The 21,846-nt window shown below is 38.9% G+C and overlaps 1 protein-coding gene across 2 annotated transcripts in view; it reads left to right on the top strand.

Moving 5' to 3' along the window:
* KIF13B (kinesin family member 13B) overlaps positions 1-21,846 on the top strand; it is a 200,012-nt gene that overhangs the window by 125,838 nt on the left and 52,328 nt on the right. For both annotated transcript variants that reach the window (XM_032389219.1, XM_032389218.1), the window contains exons 22-32: positions 1,655-1,828; positions 4,007-4,164; positions 5,292-5,424; positions 9,886-10,032; positions 10,663-10,692; positions 12,248-12,347; positions 13,135-13,261; positions 14,027-14,082; positions 15,736-15,860; positions 17,338-17,514; positions 20,228-20,320. In XM_032389219.1, coding sequence (XP_032245110.1) covers positions 1,655-1,828; positions 4,007-4,164; positions 5,292-5,424; positions 9,886-10,032; positions 10,663-10,692; positions 12,248-12,347; positions 13,135-13,261; positions 14,027-14,082; positions 15,736-15,860; positions 17,338-17,514; positions 20,228-20,320 — 1,320 coding nt within the window. The remainder of the gene's footprint in view (positions 1-1,654; positions 1,829-4,006; positions 4,165-5,291; positions 5,425-9,885; positions 10,033-10,662; positions 10,693-12,247; positions 12,348-13,134; positions 13,262-14,026; positions 14,083-15,735; positions 15,861-17,337; positions 17,515-20,227; positions 20,321-21,846) is intronic.

The following is a 21,846-nucleotide window of genomic DNA, read 5'->3' as shown; positions in this document are numbered from 1 at the left end:
TAAAAAATTTTAAACACTTAATGAAAAAGTGATGGTTTTTAAAATGAACAAAAAATTAATTGCTGAACACTGATTGCTCTGTTAGGTTTGGACAGATGAAATGCATTAGTCAATCTATCTTTTTGTAGCCTGTTGGGGAATTGCTATCTAAATGTTTCAAACTCTTGTTGCCATTGTTGGGAAAAATGAATAAAAAATAGGAGTTCTCAACCATTGCTTACCCATTATGTGTACCTGGTATAGGAAAAATAGTCATCTGCTTTGCCTGATATTCTGTGTTATTATTAATGCTTCCTGAAATGTTAAGATGATTGTATTTGTGGTTGCTGAACTATATCAACTTTGGTCACATATTCAAGTTTACTTTTTTTTTTTTTTTTTTTTTTAAAGATTTTATTTATTTATTTGACAGAGAGAGAGAGAGACAGCGAGAGAGAGAAGGGAACACAAGCAGGGGAAGTGGGAGAGGGAGAAGCAGGCTTCCCGCTGAGCAGGGAGCCCGATGTGGGGCTCGATCCCAGGACGCTGGGATCATGACCTGAGCCGAAGGCAGACGCTTAACGACTGAGCCACCCAGGCGCCCCTATTCAAGTTTACTTTTGTTGAATTTATTTACTGAAGGCACAGCGTATCATGCAACATACAGGAAGTGACCAGAGAAGAACATAATAAATGATTAATGCTCAATCATAAGAAAGTCAGCCCGTAATCAATTATAAAATCAGAATTTAGTTTTGCTTAATTAATTTTAGAATTTAGTTTCCTTCATAGTTGGAGGAGTTTTGGAATGCACTGACTGCCAAAAGAAATACTTAGAATTTTTGGACTGCTTTAAAATCCATTATGGGCATTTATTCCTGGTGCATTTGAGTCTGATTAGACATATATTTCTAATTGTATGTTGTTATCACAAAACCTTACACTCCTGCAGTCCAGGGCACATTTCCTTTGATTCATCTCCCCTCAATCTGCATGGAGAAGGCACTCAGTAAGAGTTGGTACAGAGATGGTCAACATTCACCATCTTTAATCTCCTCCCTTTATCTCTACAGATCTTCAAAGCATACATTCCTGATGCCTTTAAAATTTTCCAAAAAATCTGCTAATAGCATATAACTTTCTACTCAAGAACCTTGTTCTTTTTTATCCTTCAAAATATCAAATAAATGTTTTTTGCTCTTTACTGAATATTCCTTATTGGCATATATGCTGATTTCATTCTTCATTCATCATTCTTAACAATCTTACGTTCTTGGGACATATCCATAGTTAGCCAAATTCATGTCATTGAATGGTGTTGATGGTTGAGAACTTTCTTTTTCTGAGTTGATTATTAATATTATAATATGATGATGATGATGGTGATGTTATAAGAAACTAGAATTGGCTTGTACATGCTTGAAAACATCCAAGTTTATAGTCACGGTTGTTATCGAAGTTTATAGTCAAGGTCGTTGTTACCCCGTGCCAACCTCTCACTAAATATGACAGTTGTTGTCACCATTTCACAGATGAAGAAATAACAGCCCCAGAGTGAAGGGGATTTGGTCAAGAAGAACCAGTAGTGGCACAGTCAAGACTGGGACCAATATTTGACTCAAGGCACTTGTTGCACCTTTTCTGAGTTAAAAACAGAGCCTTCCTTTTCCTTCAGGTTAAAATACTCCAAGCCACTGGGTTGCCACAGCATCTGTCCCACTTTGTGTTCTGCAAATACAACTTCTGGGATCAGCAGGAGCCAGTAATTGTCGTACCCGAAGTTGATACCTCCTCCTCCTCTCCTGTTAGCAAGGAACCGCAGTGCATGGTTGTCTTCGATCATTGCAGTGTAAGTTTGTTTTCCGGACTTGGTCAACATTTGATTATTTAGGTAAAAACAAAACTATAAAATGAGCATTATTTTGTTGAATAATTTGGTATTAATATGTATCTCGAATCAGAGTTTCTCAGAGTGTGGTTGGAGTCTGAAACCGAAATGTCATCAGTACATTGTACACCTTAAATTAGCACAGTGTTATATGTCAGTTATAGCTCAGTAAAGCTGGGGGAAAAACACTAAAGTGTCAGTGAATTTAACTCCTTCCCCACAATCAAAATTTACTTTTGTGTGAATATATATACAGCTGACCCTTGCACAACATAGGTTGTAAATGTATTTTCTCTTCCTTTTGGCTTTCTTTTTTTTTTTTTTTTAATATTTTACTTACTTTTTAATTAATTAATTTTGGGGGAGGGGAGGGACAGAGAAAGAGGGAGAGAGAATCAAGCAGGATCCATGCGGAGTGCGGAGCCTGACGTGGGGCTCAGTCTCAAGATCCTGAGATCATGACCTGAGCCAAAATCAAGGGTCGGATGCTTAACCTCCTGAGCCACCTCGGCACCCCCCTTTTGGTTTTCTTAATAACATTTTCTTTTCCCTAGCTTACTTTATTGTAAGAATGCAGCATTTAAAAAACATAACTTACAAAATATGTGTTAATCAACTGCTTACGTTATTGGGAAGGCTTTCTGGTCAACAGTAGGCTATTAGTAGTTAAGTTTTTGAGGAGTTGAAAGTAATATATGGGTTTTTGACTGCATGGGGGTTTGGTGCCTGTTATCTCCACATTGTTCAAGGGTCAACTATATATACCTTTCTCAAAGGAACCCATGTTTTGTATTAGATTACTGGAGAAATTGTTATCTGAAAAGTTTAAGAAACTGGTGTTTTAGAGAAAGTGAAAATAGAAAAGAGACAAGAATGAACTTTATTGGACACCTAATGCTCTGCTAAGCACTTTATGTTATTCTTTCATTTGATCTTTATCATAGTTGTATTTGATGATAGTATTTTTTTGTTTCAGCAGCCAGTTCAGAGGGATCAGTTTACCCACGGCTAGTAATTAGAAGAGCCAGTATAGTCAGACTCTAGATTCTTTTTTTTTTTTTTTTTACTGTACCACAGTTAATCCATCTCATTTTTTTCAAGAGAGAGGTCTCTTTCTAATCTATTTAAAACATAGAAATACCTTTAGTGTGTTAAAGAGAGAGAGAGAAAGATAGTGTAGATTCTATGACTTTTTTCAATAAACTGTTTTAGAGCTTAATAATTACTGTAAAATGTTGTCATATATATCTTGTAAAGATGGACAGATTGGGAGAATTTTTAAAAATTAGGTGTTTTTTTGCACTGATGATCATTATTTATTTCCTTACTCTCCTATTATTAGAGATAATGAGCTTCCTAAAAGCTAGGAAAAATTGTTATTCTAACACACTGCTACCTTACTGCATCTAATAACTTTTATATCAAGACATTGTAGATCATTGTTGGAATTATTAATATAATTATTAATACTTTAAAAATAGCTTCCCAAATATTGCTAACAAAACAGAATACAATGCTGGTCTTTCACAATAGATTTTCAAGGTGAAAAGTATTTTTATTTATTTATTATTTTATTTTATTTTATTTTTTTATTATTATGTTATATTAATCACCATACATCACATCATTAGTTTTTGATGTAGTGTTCCATGATTCGTTGTTTGCGTATAACACCCAGTGCTCCATGCAGTACGTGCCCTCTCTAATACCCATCACCAGGCTAACCCATCCTCCCACCCCCCTCCCCTCTAGAACCCTCAGTTTGTTTTTCAGAGTCCATTGTCTCTCATGGTTCCTCTCCCCCTCCAATTTCCCCCCCCTTCATTCTTCCCCTCCTGCTATCTCTTCTTTTTTTTTTTTTAACATATAATGTATTATTTGTTTCAGAGGTACAGATGTGTGATTCAATGGTCTTGCACAATTCACAGCTGAAAAGTATTTTTAAAAATCAGATTTATAATTATGTTTAAAGTCAAGAACCTTTAGATCATCTGAGCATTCATTATGCATGTTAGATGACAGTTCTGTTCTATAACTAAAACTTTTTTTTTCATTTCTTTTCTCCATGAACTAGGTGTATGACGGTGGGTATAAGTAATCATAAGGTTACCAGAAAATACTTCCTCTATTTTCTTCCAGGAGTTTTCTGTTAATATTACTGAAGACTTCATTGAGCATCTTTCAGAAGGGGCTTTGGCAATTGAAGTATATGGCCATAAGATGAACGATCCTCGGAAAAACCCAGCCCTGTGGGATTTGGGGATAATCCAAGCAAAAACACGTAGTCTTCGGGACAGGTGAATTTTAGATATCCTTCTGATTCCATTTATAATTTTAAAGAATTGCTAGAGAGTAATACTGCCATTTGTAAAGGTAGCCTTTCCTGAGCATTACCAGTATCCCAGGGATAGATGCAATTGTTTCCAGGGTATTTATAGCACATTTAAACTTCCTTACAGGAATGAACTTTGAAGAGTGATGGAAGAGATGTTAAATGTATAGTTAGTTAAGAATAAAGAGTGAATGAATTTTTGGAGAATAGTTGCTTATCATTCTGAATTCTAATTAATCAACTCTAGGGAGGATGGATCAATATATACTCTAGAATTCAGGTTTTACTTATTTTGTCTTTAGTGCAAAGTTCTTTTGAAATGCCATCAGTCATGAAAAGAGGCAAGCTTATTTGTACCACGATTTTAAAAAGAAGAGTTAAAAGGGAATGACTGAAAGAGTGTGTATTCATGCTTTCCATCTTATTTTTTTAAATTTTTTATTGTTATGTTAATCACCATACATTACATTAGTTTTTGATGTAGTGTTCCATGATTCATTGTTTGTGCATAACACCCAGTGCTCCATGCAGAATATGCCCTCTTTAATACCCATCACCAGGCTAACCCATCCTCCCACCCCCCTTCCCATGCTTTCCATCTTATTATAGAAGAGAACCAGATTTTCTTTTTTCTTGTTTTGCATTTAGAATGTTTTAGCAAATCCTTAACTAGAATTGAGTTTTTTTCTTGATTCTGTTATTAATCCGAGCAAAGATTCTTCTCAAGTTACTAAATCAAGCATATATATCACTACCTTTATCTATGTAAAGATAATCACTGTACTTGCTTCTGGACTTCTGATTACCATATTTAGATTTTTGAATAGCCACTTTGAAATAGATTTGTAATTATCATACCTTTTTGAATGAAATGAAGGAGCCATTTCTAGTTCTGATGTTAAATTTGTTTAATTTTGGTTTAATTATATTTGCTAGTATATATTTGTGTATTACTCACTGAACTACAGGTTATTCTACTGAATTATTCAGTTTGGAGGTCATTATCATTGTTAGTTTTCATGTGAAGGATCCTAAGCTGCCTGTATTGAAATAGAAATGTATGATTTTCCAAGAACTTCAACTATTTCCTAGATGGAGTGAAGTTACCAGAAAAGTAGAATTCTGGGTCCAAATCTTGGAACAGAACGAGAATGGTGAATACTGCCCTGTAGAAGTAATTTCTGCAAAGGATGTGCCAACAGGAGGAATCTTTCAACTCCGGCAGGTAAGAAAATTGTGAAAGTTATCATTCTGAATGTTAACATTAAATTCTTTGGCACTGTAAAGCTTAATATTGGATTCCTATTAGCAGAAATGTTAGATCGGTGATAATGAAATCTAGACTGGCCAAGTCCATTCTTTGTATTTAAATTGTCTCCTATTTCATGTCTATTTTCTTTGATTTTAAAAAATATTGCTAATTATAATATTTTAAAACCAGCTTTTCTTAGGTTTAAGTAAGCAAAAAGAGAAGCTTTAAAGAATGACTTAGAATTGGGGCGCCTGGGTGGCTCAGTCGTTGGGCGTCTGCCTTCGGCTCGGGTCATGGTCCCAGGGTCCTGGGATCGAGCCCCGCATTGGGCTCCCTGCTCCGCGGGAGGCCTGCTTCTCCCTCTCTCACTCTCCCTGCTTGTGTTCCCTCTCTGGCTGTGTCTCTGTCAAATAAATAAATAAAATCTTTAAAGAAAAAAAAAATGACTTAGAATTGAATTGCAGGAAACAATAGAAACATATGAAGCAGCATTAGAATATTTCTAAAGACAAGGAGAAGCAATGTGACATGGCAGAAAGAAGAAGCACTTCACAGGCTAGTAACATGCTAGGGTTCAGTTCTGGTCTCCCACGGCCTAGCCCTAAATCTGTGAGCAAATTTGGTAACCTCTCAGAACCTTTCCTTAGGTATAAAGTGGAGATGTGATAACAACAACTTTGTAGGACTAGTGTGAGGTTTAGAGATACTGTATATGAAGCACAGTGTTTGGTACTTGGGAGGTGAAAGGGTTCTTTTCCTCCTGACACCAACCAATACTCTTGATTCTCTGCAGGCACCAACCGGTGTCCCACAATGCAATTCGGTTTCAACCTAACCACCCGAAATTAGTGTCAGATGCCACAGGTTTAAGGGCTCAGACTTAAGCAAGCACAAGATTGCCCTCATTGCAGATGCCAGTTGCCAGTATCGGGTCCTTAGTTCTATCTAGCATGGCTACAAAGTCGGGGGTTCGCCCAACTCTCCTCCCCTTTACTTTCTGTTTCCAGTCTTCTTAAATAAAGGTTGCAACTCAGGAATAACCTGGTAGGGGAGATGCATGGGACAAGGAGGGATAAGGAGGGATAAGGAGCGTCCATGTCCTCTCTGGATGTGCCAGCCACCCTCCCACCACCTTGATTTGTCCCTTAACCAGGAAGCTCACTGAAACTCATTGTTTGAAGGCTTTTATGGATGTTCATTATGTAGGCATAACTGATGAAAGCTTTGGCCATGGGTGATTAACTCGATCTCTATCCCTTCTCTCCTCTGTACAGAGGTTTTGGGGTGGGGCTGACAGTTCCAAACTTCTAATCAAGGCTTGGTTTTTTTTTTTTGGCTACCAGCCCCCTTCCTGAAGCTATCTGGGGGCCTACCAAGAATCACCAGACTTAAAGTTGTGTCATTAAAAGATGCACCTATAACCATTATCACTCAGGAAGTTCTGAGAGTTTTAGGAGCTCCCTGCCAGGACCTGAGGACAAAGACCAAATATCTTTGTATGGTACTACAGGAGGTATTAAATAAATGCAGCTGAGTAGATATGAACGCCTGCCAGAAATCAATACAGCAGAGAAATATGTGGGAATTGTCACTTAACCCCAGGCGGATTGTAATCTGTAAAATGTCTATGCTGCCAGCTAAAGAGAAAGTATCTTAATAGAATTTACATAGAAGATTTGCAAATACTCTTTTTTGCTATACTTTACATTAATTCAACATTTAGTAGAATATCGTATCCCATGATAGCCAATGTTGAAATCATTCAAAGCAGAATATGGGAAAAGGTTAAAGGAAGAATAAAGTTTGCTTAAATACTTAAGTTTCTGAATGTTTTAGAAGAGGAAGGTGATAAGCATTTGTTCTCTGACCCCAGCAAATGAATTTTAGCAAATTCATTCATTAATGGGCAAAGAACTAAAAGGAAAAAGAAATTAGTTTAAACTATAGCATCAGATATATACATAAAATAGGATTCTTAAGGGTGTGAAGAACATCTTTTTCTGAACATCTGTTAAAGCTATATATATATATATATCTTCTTTGGGTGCCTCAGAAATTCGTTGCCTGGAAGGCAAGACCAGATAATTTTCTGTGGTTTAGTATAAGTAGAATATATAAGTATTTATCATATTCCTGACAGCCTTTACTAAAAGTGTTCAAAGATGAGTTGAGTTCATCAGGAAATGCTTTTTTGAAGGGTGTGGGTCTTGACCTGGATGCTGAAACAATAGTGCAAAGGCTTCTTTCATACATAAACAGCAAGAATAAAGATACAGTGGTTGGAATTAGGTAAGTTTGGGGAGAAAGTAACATGTAGGAAGACCTGGAGAGCAGTAACAGGGGAGGTTATAGAAGCATGGAGCCCGTTCATAGAGGGATTTGGACGGTAGGTTCATTTGAATTAAAATATTTCAAAAATTGAACGTACTTTTCTTGAACAGGAAAACGGCAGAGGAGAACTGATTAGGTTCACCATATGAAATGGCCGGTTTTGTAGTTAAAAAATGCTCAAATATTAGCAGTTACAGGAAGTTCGATCTATGAGTTTAAGTATGCTGTTTAAAGCTTTTCTGTGGGGCAGTAGGCTGTTCTGGATCTTTCCTCCTTTCCTTCCCTGTGCTGCCTTGAACCCTCCCCCCACAGTGCCCCTACTTCACCCTCCCAGTGTGGGCACACAGGAGTATGTAACTTTCTGTGTCAGGCAAAGTAAACAAACAAAATGTAGCTAATTGAAATGACTAAACTATTTTAGGCAATTAAAATGTTTTTTGAGGTACTCTTTCCACAAGATATCTGATGCATAGTCCTTGGAAAATATTAAATCAAAAGACATCTGTAACCCATCTCTTCAAATCTAGCCTTCTGATTAATCTTTGCCTAAATTGATTTCCCTGGTAACTCAGAGCTCTTGGGAATTAAGATCTGATGGAAGAGGGGAAGAGTAACTGACTTGAAATTGTACATTCAGATTCCATTGTTCAAATTCTGTTTTACATCCCTGAAATTTATGCACCGACTTTGAAGTCAGTAATTAGGGAATATGGGAATCTACTTCATTGTAAACATACAGGGTCACATAGTATTTATTATGAAAATGTGTGTAAGAAGGAACAACTTCTCTCTGTTCAATTCTTCATTTTGCAGCATGGTTTTAAATTATTTGGGATTAGAGGAGAGAATCTAGGATAGTGGTCATTATTCTTATTTCTGACTCTGCTTATTTTAAAAAGTAGATCATACTGTATATATATTGGGTTTGGTAATCTCTTTTTTTAAAAGTCTGGTTGCCAAACTCTTTCTTAAGAGAGAGAGAAAGAGAGAGAGAGGGAGAGCAGGGGGGAGGGGCAGAGGAAGAGGGGGAGAAAGAATCTTAAGCAGACTCCACGCCCAGTGCAGAGCCCAACTCAGGACTCGATATCATGACCAAGAGATCATAACCTGAGGCGAAATCAAGAGTCAGATGCTTAACTGACTGAGCCATCCAGGTACCCCAACCATACTCTTTAACTTAATATATTACCTATGTTTTTCTACAGCAGTATTTTAATGACTATGTAATATTTTATTATATACACTACAGTTTGAACAATTGTTAGTATTATACATTTATTTGTGTCTAGTTTTTTGTTATTCTTACCACTGCTTTAAGATTCCTTATACACATATATGATTATTTACTGAGAACAGATTCCTGGAAAGTTGAATTGCTGGGTCAAGGGATACTTATATATATATATATTTTTAAAGATTTTATTTATTTATTTGACAGAAATAGACACAGCGAGAGAGGGAACACAAGCAGGGGGAGTGGGAGAGGGAGAAGCAGGCTTCCCACTGAGCAGGGAGCCCGATGCGGGGCTCGATCCCAGGACCCCAGGATCATGACCCGAACTGAAGGCAGATGCTTAACGACTGAGCCACCCAGGCGCCCCGGGATACTTACATTTTTAAGGCAAATTGCCTTGCAGAAAGCTTTACCATTTTATATTCCCACCAACAATGTATGTAATCGCCTGATTCATAAACTTTGGGCAGTATCAGAAATTGCCTTCTTAAAAGATAATCACTAGTTTAGGAAGTGAAAATAAAGTATTGTGCTTATTTTAATTTGTATTGATTTGATTATAAGTGAGTTGAACAGTTTTTATTGTCCCTTGCTTTTTTGCATTTCCTTTGTTGGAATGTTTTCTCTTAATGTTTTTTTTATTGAAAAAATATGCAAGCCATATATATTCCATGTCTTTCTACTTGCTGAAAAGGTAAATTATTTTTCCTGATCAGTTTTTCAATTTGTAGTTGACTACTTAACTTTTAAGACATGGTGAGACAATGTCTCCAAAGTTAAACGCTTTCTCAACATCAGCCTGTAGGGGTCTCTCTAAACCAAATTTTTAGAAATTAAACTGATTTTAAGAAAAATTGTCTGTTGTACAGGGACAGTCCCGGCGAGTCCAAGTGGAAGTGAAGTCTGTGCAGGAATCTGGGACTTTACCACTGATGGAAGAATGTATATTGTCTGTTGGCATTGGATGTGTAAAAGTTAGGACGCTCAGATCCCCCAAGACTCATGAGACCTTTCATGTAAGTTTCTGTGCCGGTTATGTTCTTGTTGAAAGACCCGATGAGATAAGAGTCTTTTGGAACCTGCCAGAAAACTGCCTTCCATGAACAATTCTTTCAGTTTTTTTTCTTTCGTTTTTCTTTGATGTCTTTTTTTCTTTTTTCTTTTTTTTACTGTATTGCATTTACATGGAATCACTGTACCAGACTGTTGGTTTTGCCCTGGTACATGGCAAACTGAGGGTTAAGACATCGCAGTCTCTAGAAATTCCTCAGTTCCTTACTAGTGATTAACTTCCCCCACCACCCACCCGCTCTGCAGAAACCCCCTACTGGCTTGTAAAGACTGTTTGCCAGCAGGTGTTTGATTTCTCCTGGGGAGTGGGACTATAAACCCAGCAGGGAGAGTATTGTACTGGTTCCTGAAAAGGTCAAATGAGTGTTCTTCACTTTCCTATGAGAAGCTTAAGGTTTGACTCCCAACTTCCTGAAAACTATAAAACCGAGAGTGACGGTGAGCATAGGTGGGAGATGAAATATTATATTCATTTAGAAAATATCAAGTATGGGAAAAGATTCTGGTTGTTGAGTGTAGTCTGATTCTTGGAAAAATGATTGTTTTAGTTATGCATCATACATTTTTTCTTTTAGGAGGAAGAGGAGGACATGGACAGCTACCAGGTAAGGAAGCACCTGTTTGCCTCATCAAATGAGCTTGATTCCAGTGCTGAATCACACATTCCTGAGTCTTGTCATACTGTTGCTTAATAACTACACAATTAATTTTGAATCAAATGCTGCTTTTTCTCAAATTGAAACAGAGTTTCGTAGACTTCAGTGTAGGAAATCATTTGTGACTATTATCTTTTTCCAAACCTGGAGCTCCCCATCCAATTTCCCTACAAATCCATTTCTCCAGATCCTTTTCCTTACACTCTTTCTCTCCTTGAGTGGAGTCACCCACCCTTTTCCCTGTAAGAGCTGTCTCATACTGAGCCTCAGTCAGGCCACACTGCTTATTTTCCATCTTCTAAACCACATCACACAGGTTTGGTTTTGCCTCCCTCCCCTCTTCCTAATCTCCTGCAAGATTTTGTTTATGTCTGTCAAGTTCTATCTTGTTAGTCTTGCTAGTCATTGTTTAGGACTGTCAGAGCTCTTTGGATCCTGATTATGTCATCCAGTGTAGTCACTCTCCTGGTTTTGCATCATTCTAATTTGATAAAAATGTCTGCCTTCCTATAAGTGACTGATAAAAATATTGGATCAGATAGGGTTAAATACAGAGTCCTATGGCACAACAATAGAGACTTCTTTTAAGCTGACATTATTCCATTAATCACTGTTCTTTGGATGTGATATTTGAGTCACTTATGATTTCATTCAAGTAGATTCATTGCACATTTCTCCATCTTGTCTACAAGAATGCCATGAGCTATTTGGTTAAGTGCCTTAGTGAAATCCAGATACACACTGTATGCTCAGCATTCCACTGATCTACCCAGTCTTGTTAACTTTATTATGAAAGGAAATGAGGCGAGATTGGTGTACAGTCAAGTGTTGACTGGTAGAGTTCTTAGTCTGATAAAGCCCCCCTCTCCTCTCCAAAAATCCCCCCGCAAGAAACAAGAGAGAGAAGCATTTACATGTTGTTTGTAGAGACTAGTGAAACATTCGTTGAAGGCTGAAACACGAAATTTGAGGAATTCTTATGATGGTTCCCAGGGCTATAGAATTGAAGATTATTGAGTAGTATTTGTGATTTTCTTTAAGTTTACTTATTTATTTATTTATTTATTCATTCATTCATTCATTCATTTGTTTTTGGTAATATCTACATTCAGTGTGGGGCTCAAACTCATGACCCCGAGATCAAGAGATGCATGTTCTTCTGACAGCCAGCCAGGTGCCCAAGTATTTGTGATTTTTATCTAGCAGAGGGACATTGTAGATCTTAGTTACTTGGAGTTCTGCCCCTTGAACCAGTAGAAATAAAACTTGTTCTAGATATCAGAGAATGCTCTTTCAGAAGCTGTCTTGTTCCAGAACAGCAGTGCTTTAATTTCTGGAACTTTCTGTTCTGAATAATGATTGGAGTCAACTAGTAGTGGTAATAAAGAGATTGATACATAATACTTCACATTTTTGAAGCCTTAGAGTAAGGTAGTTGGAGCATTGGTTTCAAATATCTTGTCTTCATGTTATATTTGCCATAATTTCCCTTGTTTTCTTCTAGGATCGGGATTTAGAGAGACTACGTAGAAAATGGCTAAATGCATTAACAAAACGTCAGGAGTACTTAGATCAACAACTGCAGAAGCTTGTCAGTAAACATGGTAGGAAAAGCAAGTTGAATATTTCCTTCCCCCCCAAATCTGTGCATAATTAATTTCCATTTGCAGCCATAAATTAGAAGTAGATGAATACATCAATAATGGGGATGGCAAGAGCATAGGAATGTTACTTATTCGTGTCATATCCTTTCAGAGTAACATTTATTTAACTGTAATGATGTCTTTCTATAGGTCTCCCCCCATCCCCAACAAAGAGACAAAATGCTATGTAAACATTGTCCCTCAAAAATAAATTAAGGAGGGGGGCGCCTGGGTGGCTCAGTCGTTAAGCGTCTGCCTTCGGCTCAGGTCATGATCGCAGGGTCCTGGGATCGAGCCCCGCATCGGGCTCTCTGCTCAGCGGGAAGTCTGCTTCTCCCTCTCCCACTCCCCCTGCTGTGTTCCCTCTCTCACTGTCTCTCTCTGTCAAATAAATAAATAAAATCTTTAAAAAAAAAAATAAATAAATAAAAAAATAAATTAAGGAGGGTGATAACGTTCTTGGTTTCTTATCCAAAAGTACTTGAATCCTCTAACTCTGGAAGAAATTATTCATGTGCTGGTCCATGTCGGCCTTCCATGAACCAAAGATGGCCTTTCTGTAAGAGTACACCAACCTCTTTAGCTTATAGTTCATTTTTTTTTTTTTAATCACAATTAGGGAAGTAATAAGTTTTCTGTGACCCTCATCAACCAGTACCTGAAATACAGGCAAATCCTATCGATACGCAGGACAAAAGTGTAAATCAAGTGAGAAGTCTGTATTTGATCCTCATTCCTGATGTCCTAGATAAAACAGAGGATGATGCCGACCGTGAAGCTCAACTTCTAGAGATGAGGCTGACTCTGACCGAGGAGCGGAATGCAGTAATGGTCCCCTCCGCTGGCAGTGGTATTCCAGGGGCCCCAGCTGAATGGTATGAACGCTGCCATGTGTCTTCAGACATTCCAGATGCTCACTGAGCCTTCTGCCCTCTCTATGAATTTTGCCTCTGTTCCAATTAATGGAATACTCATCATAGCATAGGGGAAAAAAGTTTGAATTAGAGGAAGTGTTAAATTATTTTCATGAGTTGGAATAACTATGGCCTAAAACTGTGTTTTATTAAATAATATTGTTATTGGCCCAAGTAATTAAGAATTCTGAGAATCTAAATCAATATTTAATACCACTGCACTTAGCATTAAAAAAAAAAGTTAATATGTTAATTACTTGGGTCATTCCCTTAAAAGACCATTCGGTCATAATAAAATTGCATCTCCAGGAGTTTTTGGTTTTGTGCTGGCTTAAATTGTACTGTCAGCAGATGTTCTGTGCCACTTTATAGAAATTAAAAATAGTAAATTAAGCCATATGGGGCCCTTAGGTATATAATTTTTTAAGAAAGTAACTTTAAACAAGGAAGCTTCAATTATAAACAGGTAGATATATCTTATAAGACTGAATTCAAGTATCAGAACATACAATAATTATACATGAGAGCACCAATGAAAAGAAGCAGCAGTTACAGGTAAGTCTTTGGGGCATCTCTGATGTGAAATTGTAACAAAAACACAATACCCACAGTTATTATTGGCTTGACCTGTAATACTTCTCAGTGTGGATTAACACTGTGTCTTGAAGTACATGCTGCTGAGAAAGTCTGCTTTATTTGAGATGCTATTTGTTCATTATGTTTTAGGACCCCAGTTCCTGGGATGGAAACACACATTCCTGTTATATTCCTTGACTTAAATGGTAAGTTAGGAGGTGCTTTCTGAAGGCTTACCTCTGACAAATTAGTGTCTGAGTAACACTTAGATTGTAACAAAGTTTGCAGTTAGGCAATTCTGTAAGCCTCAGGTTTTATGTTAACCTAAGGGTTAATGTATGCTGAGGGACACTGACACTTGACAAAGAATGAATTTTCTATAAGAATAATATTTTTGTCAGTAGTAGGTTATGTTTCATCCCGGCGCGTTCTCACATTTCATTCTGTAATCCGTAACTGCTGTGTGTGTGCTTTGTTCTCCTCATCATGTTTGGATGTAGTAGCAGGTGTTTTCCTGCACTTCAAGTATTGTCTTCTTTAATTCTTAGGAAAATTTGATTTCTCTCTGGAAAGGACTAATAACTAGTGATGCTAATGTAGCATGCTTTCATTTATCTGGTGTTTTCTTAGCATTACCTAATAAATTTCTCACTTTTTATCTGAGTTCTTATGCTCTTCATTCCTGCATTGCTTATTTATGAGAAACTGTCCATTTTTCTGAATTTTTTCTCCTTCATGTAAAATATTTTGGATGTGGCTACATTTTACATTTACTCTGTCCAAGGAAGGAAAATAAAAATGAAAAGGTAGATTAAACAGCTAAAAATAAGGTAAAAGTCAGCGGTTAAATTCCTAAAACATCTGCAGGAAAGCTGTATATTACAATTAACTATCCTAAATAGGCAAGCTTGGATGTTCTCAGTGGTTTTCTTCCACCCAGCTGAAAGTGAGTTATAAAATCTGAGGTATTTAACATCTTGTACTACTTAGCTTATTTAGACATATGGAAAGTTATTATGTGCACACAGAGTTAAGCAAATAATACTTAGCCACTTCTACTGTCTATCCATCCAAGAGGGTTTCAGGGTTTTGCCACAGCTCTCTATCCTACCTTGTTGTTCTCTGGCGCCTTGGAGGCTGAGGCTTACTTAGGCCTATCCTTATGTTAGGTTCCTAGACAGGTGAGGTGCTGTGAGCACGGCTGTACACGTGTGTAGGAGGGTAAGAGTGGAAAAGAATAAACTTATAGAAGACCTGTCTATACGGACATCCCAAGACATAATCAAGAACTCGTGCAGCCTGATGCCCATTCTTGATCCACACAAGCCCACATACTAGAGAGATACTTTTGATGCCTACTCACAAGCTTAAGATGGATAGGGGGTTGGGAGGACCAGACTTAGAACTAAATAACTAAAGGGCCAAGGGACAACCCTCCAAGTTTCTGGCTCATGTAGCCAATTGATCCTTTTGTTGAACTTAACTGTCAGTTAATTGGAATCACTCTCGCTTCTCATTTCTTCAGTGCACTAAAAGATAGGGAATTTGGGTTATAATCCTATCATTAACATTTATGGGCTGACCTTGAGTAACCTCTTGGGTATCTTGGCTTCATTTGCCTTCCATGTAAAATAAGACAAAAAGGTAGGAGATTGGATAAGATAATTTCTTGAGAGTCTATCCATCTCTAAGAACTGTGAACTGTTTAATGGTCCTCTTCCATGTCATGTAAGATTTTAGAGGCAAAAGCAAATGAAATTTGAGGCAAGAGAATTTTAATACTAAGCACATTGAAATTTAGCTGGTAGGCGTTACCCTTTAAAATGATCTCTGATTTAATGGAACTTCTTCGCATTTAGCTGATGATTTCAGCTCCCAAGATAATCTTGATGACCCAGAAGCTGGTGGATGGGATGCTACTCTCACCGGGGAAGAAGAGGATGAGTTCTTTGAACTGCAGATTGTAAGACAGCACGATGGAGAGGTAAACAAAACATAACTAGGGAAAATCAGATGAAAAGTAGTTCTTTAACCTCTCCATGTGTCTCCTGAAACAATCAGCAGTGTAATCATTTTAATGCTTACATTTCTCAAGAAATATAAATGAAAACCTTTCATTATAACTTCCAGAAAGAGCAGAACCCCTTCCAGAAGGAGTGGGCAGTCAGATTACGTCCATTAACCATTTTACTTCCCCTCCTGGTAAAGGATCTCTGTTAGTATTCATAGTTCAGGTCAGCAGTGGTCCCTTTGGGGAAGTGCTACTGAAGTACGTACAGGTAAAGCGACACAGTGTTTGGGGTTTGCTTTGAAATTCTTTAGTAAAGGTGTTTTGTTTTTTTTTTTAAGATTTTATTTATTTTTGACAGAGAGAGTATACAAGCAGGGGAAGCAGCAGGCAGAGGGAGAGGGAGAAGCAGGCTCCCCGCTCAGCAGGGAGCCGATGCGGGGCTTGATCCCAGGACCCCGGGATCATGACCTGAGCCGAAGGCAGACGCTTAACCATCTGAGCCACCTAGGCGCCCCTTTAGTAAAGGCTTTTTAAGAAGAGAAAGAAAGAATAGATGAAGGCAGTGTGGCAAAATCTTGATAATGTTTGAATCTAGGTGACAGGTGTACAGTGGGGGCTTACTTTCTAGTTTTGAGTATATTGGAAAAATGAGAAAGTAGTTTAAGCAAGGAAAGCTGATGGGATGCTTTGAAGGGTATATCATCCCTTGGTTGTATTCCTAAGATGCAAAGCTTTAATAGTAGGGGAAAAAGCCAACACACCCAACTGTGATACGTTCTGTACAACAGTGGGCCTGTCAGTGTCATGAGTGACAAAGAAGGGCTGGGGAACCATTCCAGGTTAAAGTAGACTAAAGGAGCATGACATCTAAATGCAGTTAGTGATCCTGGATCGGAACAGAAGATTGAAAGATTTGAATATGGACTATGTATTATAATAGTATTGCATCGATGTTAAATTTCCTGAATATAACTGTCCTATGGTTAAGTCAGAGGATGGTCTTGCTGTTAGCAGGTACTTGCTAATGTATTTAGGCAGGTGGAGTTACAGGTCTGTAACTTACTCTAAAGTGGTTCAGCAAAAAATAATCTTGCGTGTGTACGAGTTGTGAGAAAGAGAACGGAAGAGTGGCAAATATTAACAGCCGGTGATTCTAGATGGAAGATAACACAGGAGTTCCTTGTCCTGAATTCACATCTCTCCTTTATGTTTGAGCATTTTTCAAAAGAAAAACATTTTAGAAGGCCACCAGCCGGGAATGTTATCCTCTGTACTTCCCAGACTATAGTGATGGAGGCCACATCCTCACATCCCGGAGTCTCTCAGGCCAGTTAGAGTAGATCTTCAATGATGACCAGTATGTTTGACTCCAGCCAAGCCAGGATGTTTCCTTGTGAAGTTTTTTGTGTTCAGGAGGAGAAGGCAAAGCGTGTTCTTTCTGTCTCTGCAGGTGAGAGCAGAAGCCTCTTGGGACTCTGCCGTGCACAGCTGTCCTCAGCTCAGTAAAGGCACCCCAGCGGATGCGCGCGTGTATCTGATCGTGCGGGTGACAGTGCAGCTCAGCCATCCGGCCGACATGCAGCTGGTGTTACGGAAACGAATTTGTGTCCATGTTCATGGCCGGCAGGTGAGGCATTAGTGAACTGACTGTTGAAGAACTGACTTTAATCACAGGTCCGACTTGAGGGCAGGGCCGGAATGATTGCTCTGGCCTCCCGTCCACACAGCTCTGTGAAGCGTTGAGCTTTCCTCTTCAACTCAACTGCTGCCATCGTGTAACCATGCCTGCTGCATTCCCGGCACCTGCCGTCCTGACTTCCTCCTAGGCAGTGTTCAGTTTTTATGATGAGTCTTTCTTGTTCCATAGTCACAAATGGGTGCCCCGGAGCCCCGTCAAAGCGAAGTTCTCTGTGTTTGTTTTTGACTTTTCGTTTGGGTTGCACGAGACGTGCCGGTTCTCTGCAGATTGGCTGTTGTTTGGACTCACTCTCCGCTTCGCACTTCTTTCTCTCCCCGCAGTCATCTCTGCTAATTCGTGGACTCTTATATGCGGAGAGGGTACTCTGTCGAGCTTTTGGGTAGGAAGACGAGTAAGAATTAGTCTGCATCTTGAAGCTGCCAGTGTCCTTTGGCACGTGTAGCTGAATAAACAGGAGACACCTCTGTTGGGATAGTGCTGGAAGGCAGGTGCTCCCAGAGTGCAGGAAGACTGCTGTAGGCGAAGCAATGGAGAACTCAGGGAGGGGTAGCATGCCAGCCGCTCCTTCACGGACGGGGGAGTCTGGCAGGCAACGGGGGAGGAAACGGGCTGTTCGGTGCAGAGGTAGTGAGGAGGGACAGGGCAGGGCAGGCTCGGACCTCCAGCGGCCAAGTGTGACCGGCAGTGTGACAGGATGGGCCGCAGAGGCCGGGGCCCTGGCTGTCCACACAGTTGCAGCTGGATTATGAGGCACCTTGTGCCATATGACTGGATTTAGTAGGAAGCTTCTAGAGAAGAACATAAAGTATTTCTGCCATTGGCTTTTCAAATACAGGATTTGGGAGGCTCATTCCAGGGATTCTTTGAACTGTCTGTGCTCACTTTTTTCGAGGCCTTCTCAGTACACTGACTAAAACCAGGACAGATGAAAAGAAATCTTTTCATATAAAAGAGCACAGTCACGGTTGACAGAGTCCTAGATGTAATCTCCCCCCCTAAAAATTAATCTTTAGTTCTAAATGTCACACTGATATCAATCTCTGAAATGAAGACTGTTCGTAATGCTGTTAAAATTGCAGCTCTTTAGCTTGGCAGTCCGGCATCAATAACATCCAGGTCGTCGGGTGAGCCGTAGACGCGTATGGTGTGTCTCCCGTTCACCCTTTTCTCGGAAGTCTTTCAGGGATTGAAAAAGACAAGTTGCTCTTGAGGAGCATTTTGAAGAGTTATTTGCCATTCCTGAGCCAGAGATTCTGCTTGCCAGGCGCTGAGACTGACCTGGTACAGCCACCAGCCCCACAGAATCCTTAACAGAAGGGGTGCATCATGGAGTCACCAAGCTTCTTCTGGTGTTTTTTTTTTTTTCTTTTGGGTTCGTTTTTAAATTCTTTTCAGTTTTTTATTATAACAACAAGAAGTTGCCACCTTTTTTCCTCTGGTTGAAATGATGTGATATAATCAAATTGATACTGAATGACATGATAGTATTTTAAGGGCATGCCAGTTTCCCTCCCAATTTCAAATACTTCAATCCTAAAAATTGCTTCTTTATGGCAGAACAGGGACTTCCTTATGATGCTAATATATGCAGATCAGCTTCAGTAGTTCCATACAGAAAGAAAAGAAAAGAAAAGGTAGGGTAACAACAGCTTCCACACCTCCCCACCCCACCCATTAAAAAAAAACCACAAAACAAACCTTAGCTGTTCCCTGACGGATGTAATGGGCAGTGGCTCAGCATTGCACGGCTCAAGTCGAGGAGAGTGAAGGGCTGAAATCAGTGGTCTCTTTGCATTCTAAGAGCTACAGTCTTTTAAAAAAGTAAAGATCACTGAATAGGAAAGAAATTATTATTAAGTAGGTTTGTGAAAATATGTACTTCTAAGACCAAATGGCTTGATTTTTCTATTTTCTGTGGGGGTTTTCACAATATTTCCTGCTTCCCTTTTGCGTGAGGGAAAAGATTGGGTGTCGGTTTAAAATTCTCTCTTCTTATCTTTATTCACCAATTGTATTCTGCCCTCATCCCTGCTCTCTTCAACCTCTACAGGATGTTCAGTCTTAGCAGCATCTTCAAATGAGTCATCTATGCATTAATTCAACAGTTCAATTCTTAACTGTGCAAAGAGCACAGTCAGCATAAACAATGACCATGCACTCTTAAATCATTCTTCATAACGATCCTGCTTTGGTCAAGAATTTAATGCCTGAACTTGTCAATATTCATGCTGCAAGATGTCCATTGTACTGGAGGAAAAAAAAGTGTAAGAGTCACCAGTCCTCACTCACATCTTAGAAGGTCATTTTATTGTGTTGAAGTCAACAGTCTTATTTCTGTAGCCTTTAAGTAGAGCTGAACCAAGATGCCCGGTGTCAGTTTCCAGAGTTTTGGGTTTATATTCTTCATATATTGGGTATAGGACCTGTCACATGGCAGGAACCTAATAAATTGGTTTTGTGTGCTGAGGCGAAGTTGAAGAGCCTGTATTTAGTGATTTGGATTTCAGCTTGCTTATATTGGAAATATGCTCTGTTTCTTTTTGGTTAGAATGAATGCAGTATTCTTTGTGCTATCTCTTTGTTAATGAAAACTCAGTTTTTGAGGTAGGAAACCATATCTTTCTGTTTTGTTTTTCTCTAGGGTTTTGCTCAGAGTCTCCTAAAAAAGATGTCACATCGAAGTTCTATTCCTGGCTGTGGAGTGACTTTTGAAATTGTCTCCAATATTCCAGAGGTGAAGGATCATATGAAGTTTGAGTTTACTAAAAATAAACATGTAAAAAGAGCTAACTCCCTGAAAGTCACCTCCCTAAAAAATATATAGTCAATGAAATTGTGTATTTGGGCAAATGCTATAGATTTGTAGAGGAAATTTCCTAATCTTAATGTGATTCATAGTGAAAAGTATTTGTGGCTTTTAAAAAGGTTCTGGTTTTAGTATTTTGTTAAAGAAGTTCCTTTTGAAAAGCAAATCAACACTCCTGGAAGACAACACTCCTTTTTACTCCTACTAGCCGTAAGGTAACAATATTGTAACTCTCAAAGGGAGACAACATAGCACAAAATAGAGATTCAGGCTTTCATTTTGGAATCACACAGAAATCTTATTTTTGTCACCTCTTAGTGAGGTGAACTTCGTAAGTTACTTAGAGCCTAAATTTTTTCATTTATTAAATTGGGTTAGTGATAGCTTCTATACAGGGTTGTTTTTAAGGATTAAATGAGATGCGGGGCACCTGGGTGGCTCAGTCGTTGAGCGTCTGCCTTTGGCTCGGGTCGTGATCCCAGGGTCCTGGGATCGAGTCCCACATTGGGCTCCCTGCTCTGCGGGAAGCCTGCTTCTCCCTCTCCCACTCCCCCTGCTTGTGTTCCTGCTCTCGCTGTGTCTCTCTCTGTCAAATAAATAAATAAAATCTTAAAAAAAAAAAAAAGGATTAAATGAGATGCTGTATACAAGTCGTCGTGCACACACTAAAAAGTCAATTGTGATTGCCATTATTATAGTTCCTGTTGTTATTTTCTTCTCCTTATTTCTCTTTCTGAACTGAGAAAGTCATTGGAATCAAACACATGGAGTTTAAAATACCCCCTGACGGGTATTTTAAAGCATGAAGCTTGCTGCATGATATAGTTTATATATATGCTTCCTAATATTTAATCCCAGATTTATTCACCTGGTCTGTGGCACAGCTGGTAATGAAGGCCTTCCTTATAGGGGTAGGGGAAGGGAGGGTTCTAAGAAAAGGACCGTGGAGAAAAGAGAGAAGAGCAGTTCCTTCTGTAATACTCACTCTCTGAAATCGAGGAGTGGTTGAGGAGATGCAGTTTGTACTTTGCACGAGTGGAGAAGCGGGGACATGTGCTGGGAGCGAACACTCCCTGCTAACCACGCCGTCCACATCTACATCATTCTCTTCATTTTTGAGGGCTGGATGTTGTTGATTCTGTTGAGTGTTTGAGCAGTAGGTGGACAAAATATATTTTAATACAGAGATCAGTTTTTGGAAGGCTGAAAAGATTACACAGTACTTGGGCTTTGTTTTAGATTTCTTGTACTGCAAGAAGTCTTGTACTGGATCTTCAAAGTGTGAGACTTCCACAGTATATATTAGCTGTTTAACTATTTAATTTGGAGCCCGCTGAACATTTAAAAACTAAGTCTGTTGCAGACTAGCAGCAAAATCTTGGGTCTGTAGTAGATTACTCTTTGTCTACTTAGATGCTCAGCTAGAGACTTACTATTTATTCTCTGTGTCTGAA

Source organism: Phoca vitulina, unplaced genomic scaffold (assembly GCF_004348235.1).
Source record: "Phoca vitulina isolate PV1807 unplaced genomic scaffold, GSC_HSeal_1.0 scaffold53, whole genome shotgun sequence".
NCBI lineage: Eukaryota > Metazoa > Chordata > Mammalia > Carnivora > Phocidae > Phoca > Phoca vitulina.
This window is presented reverse-complemented; position numbering and strand designations above follow the sequence as displayed.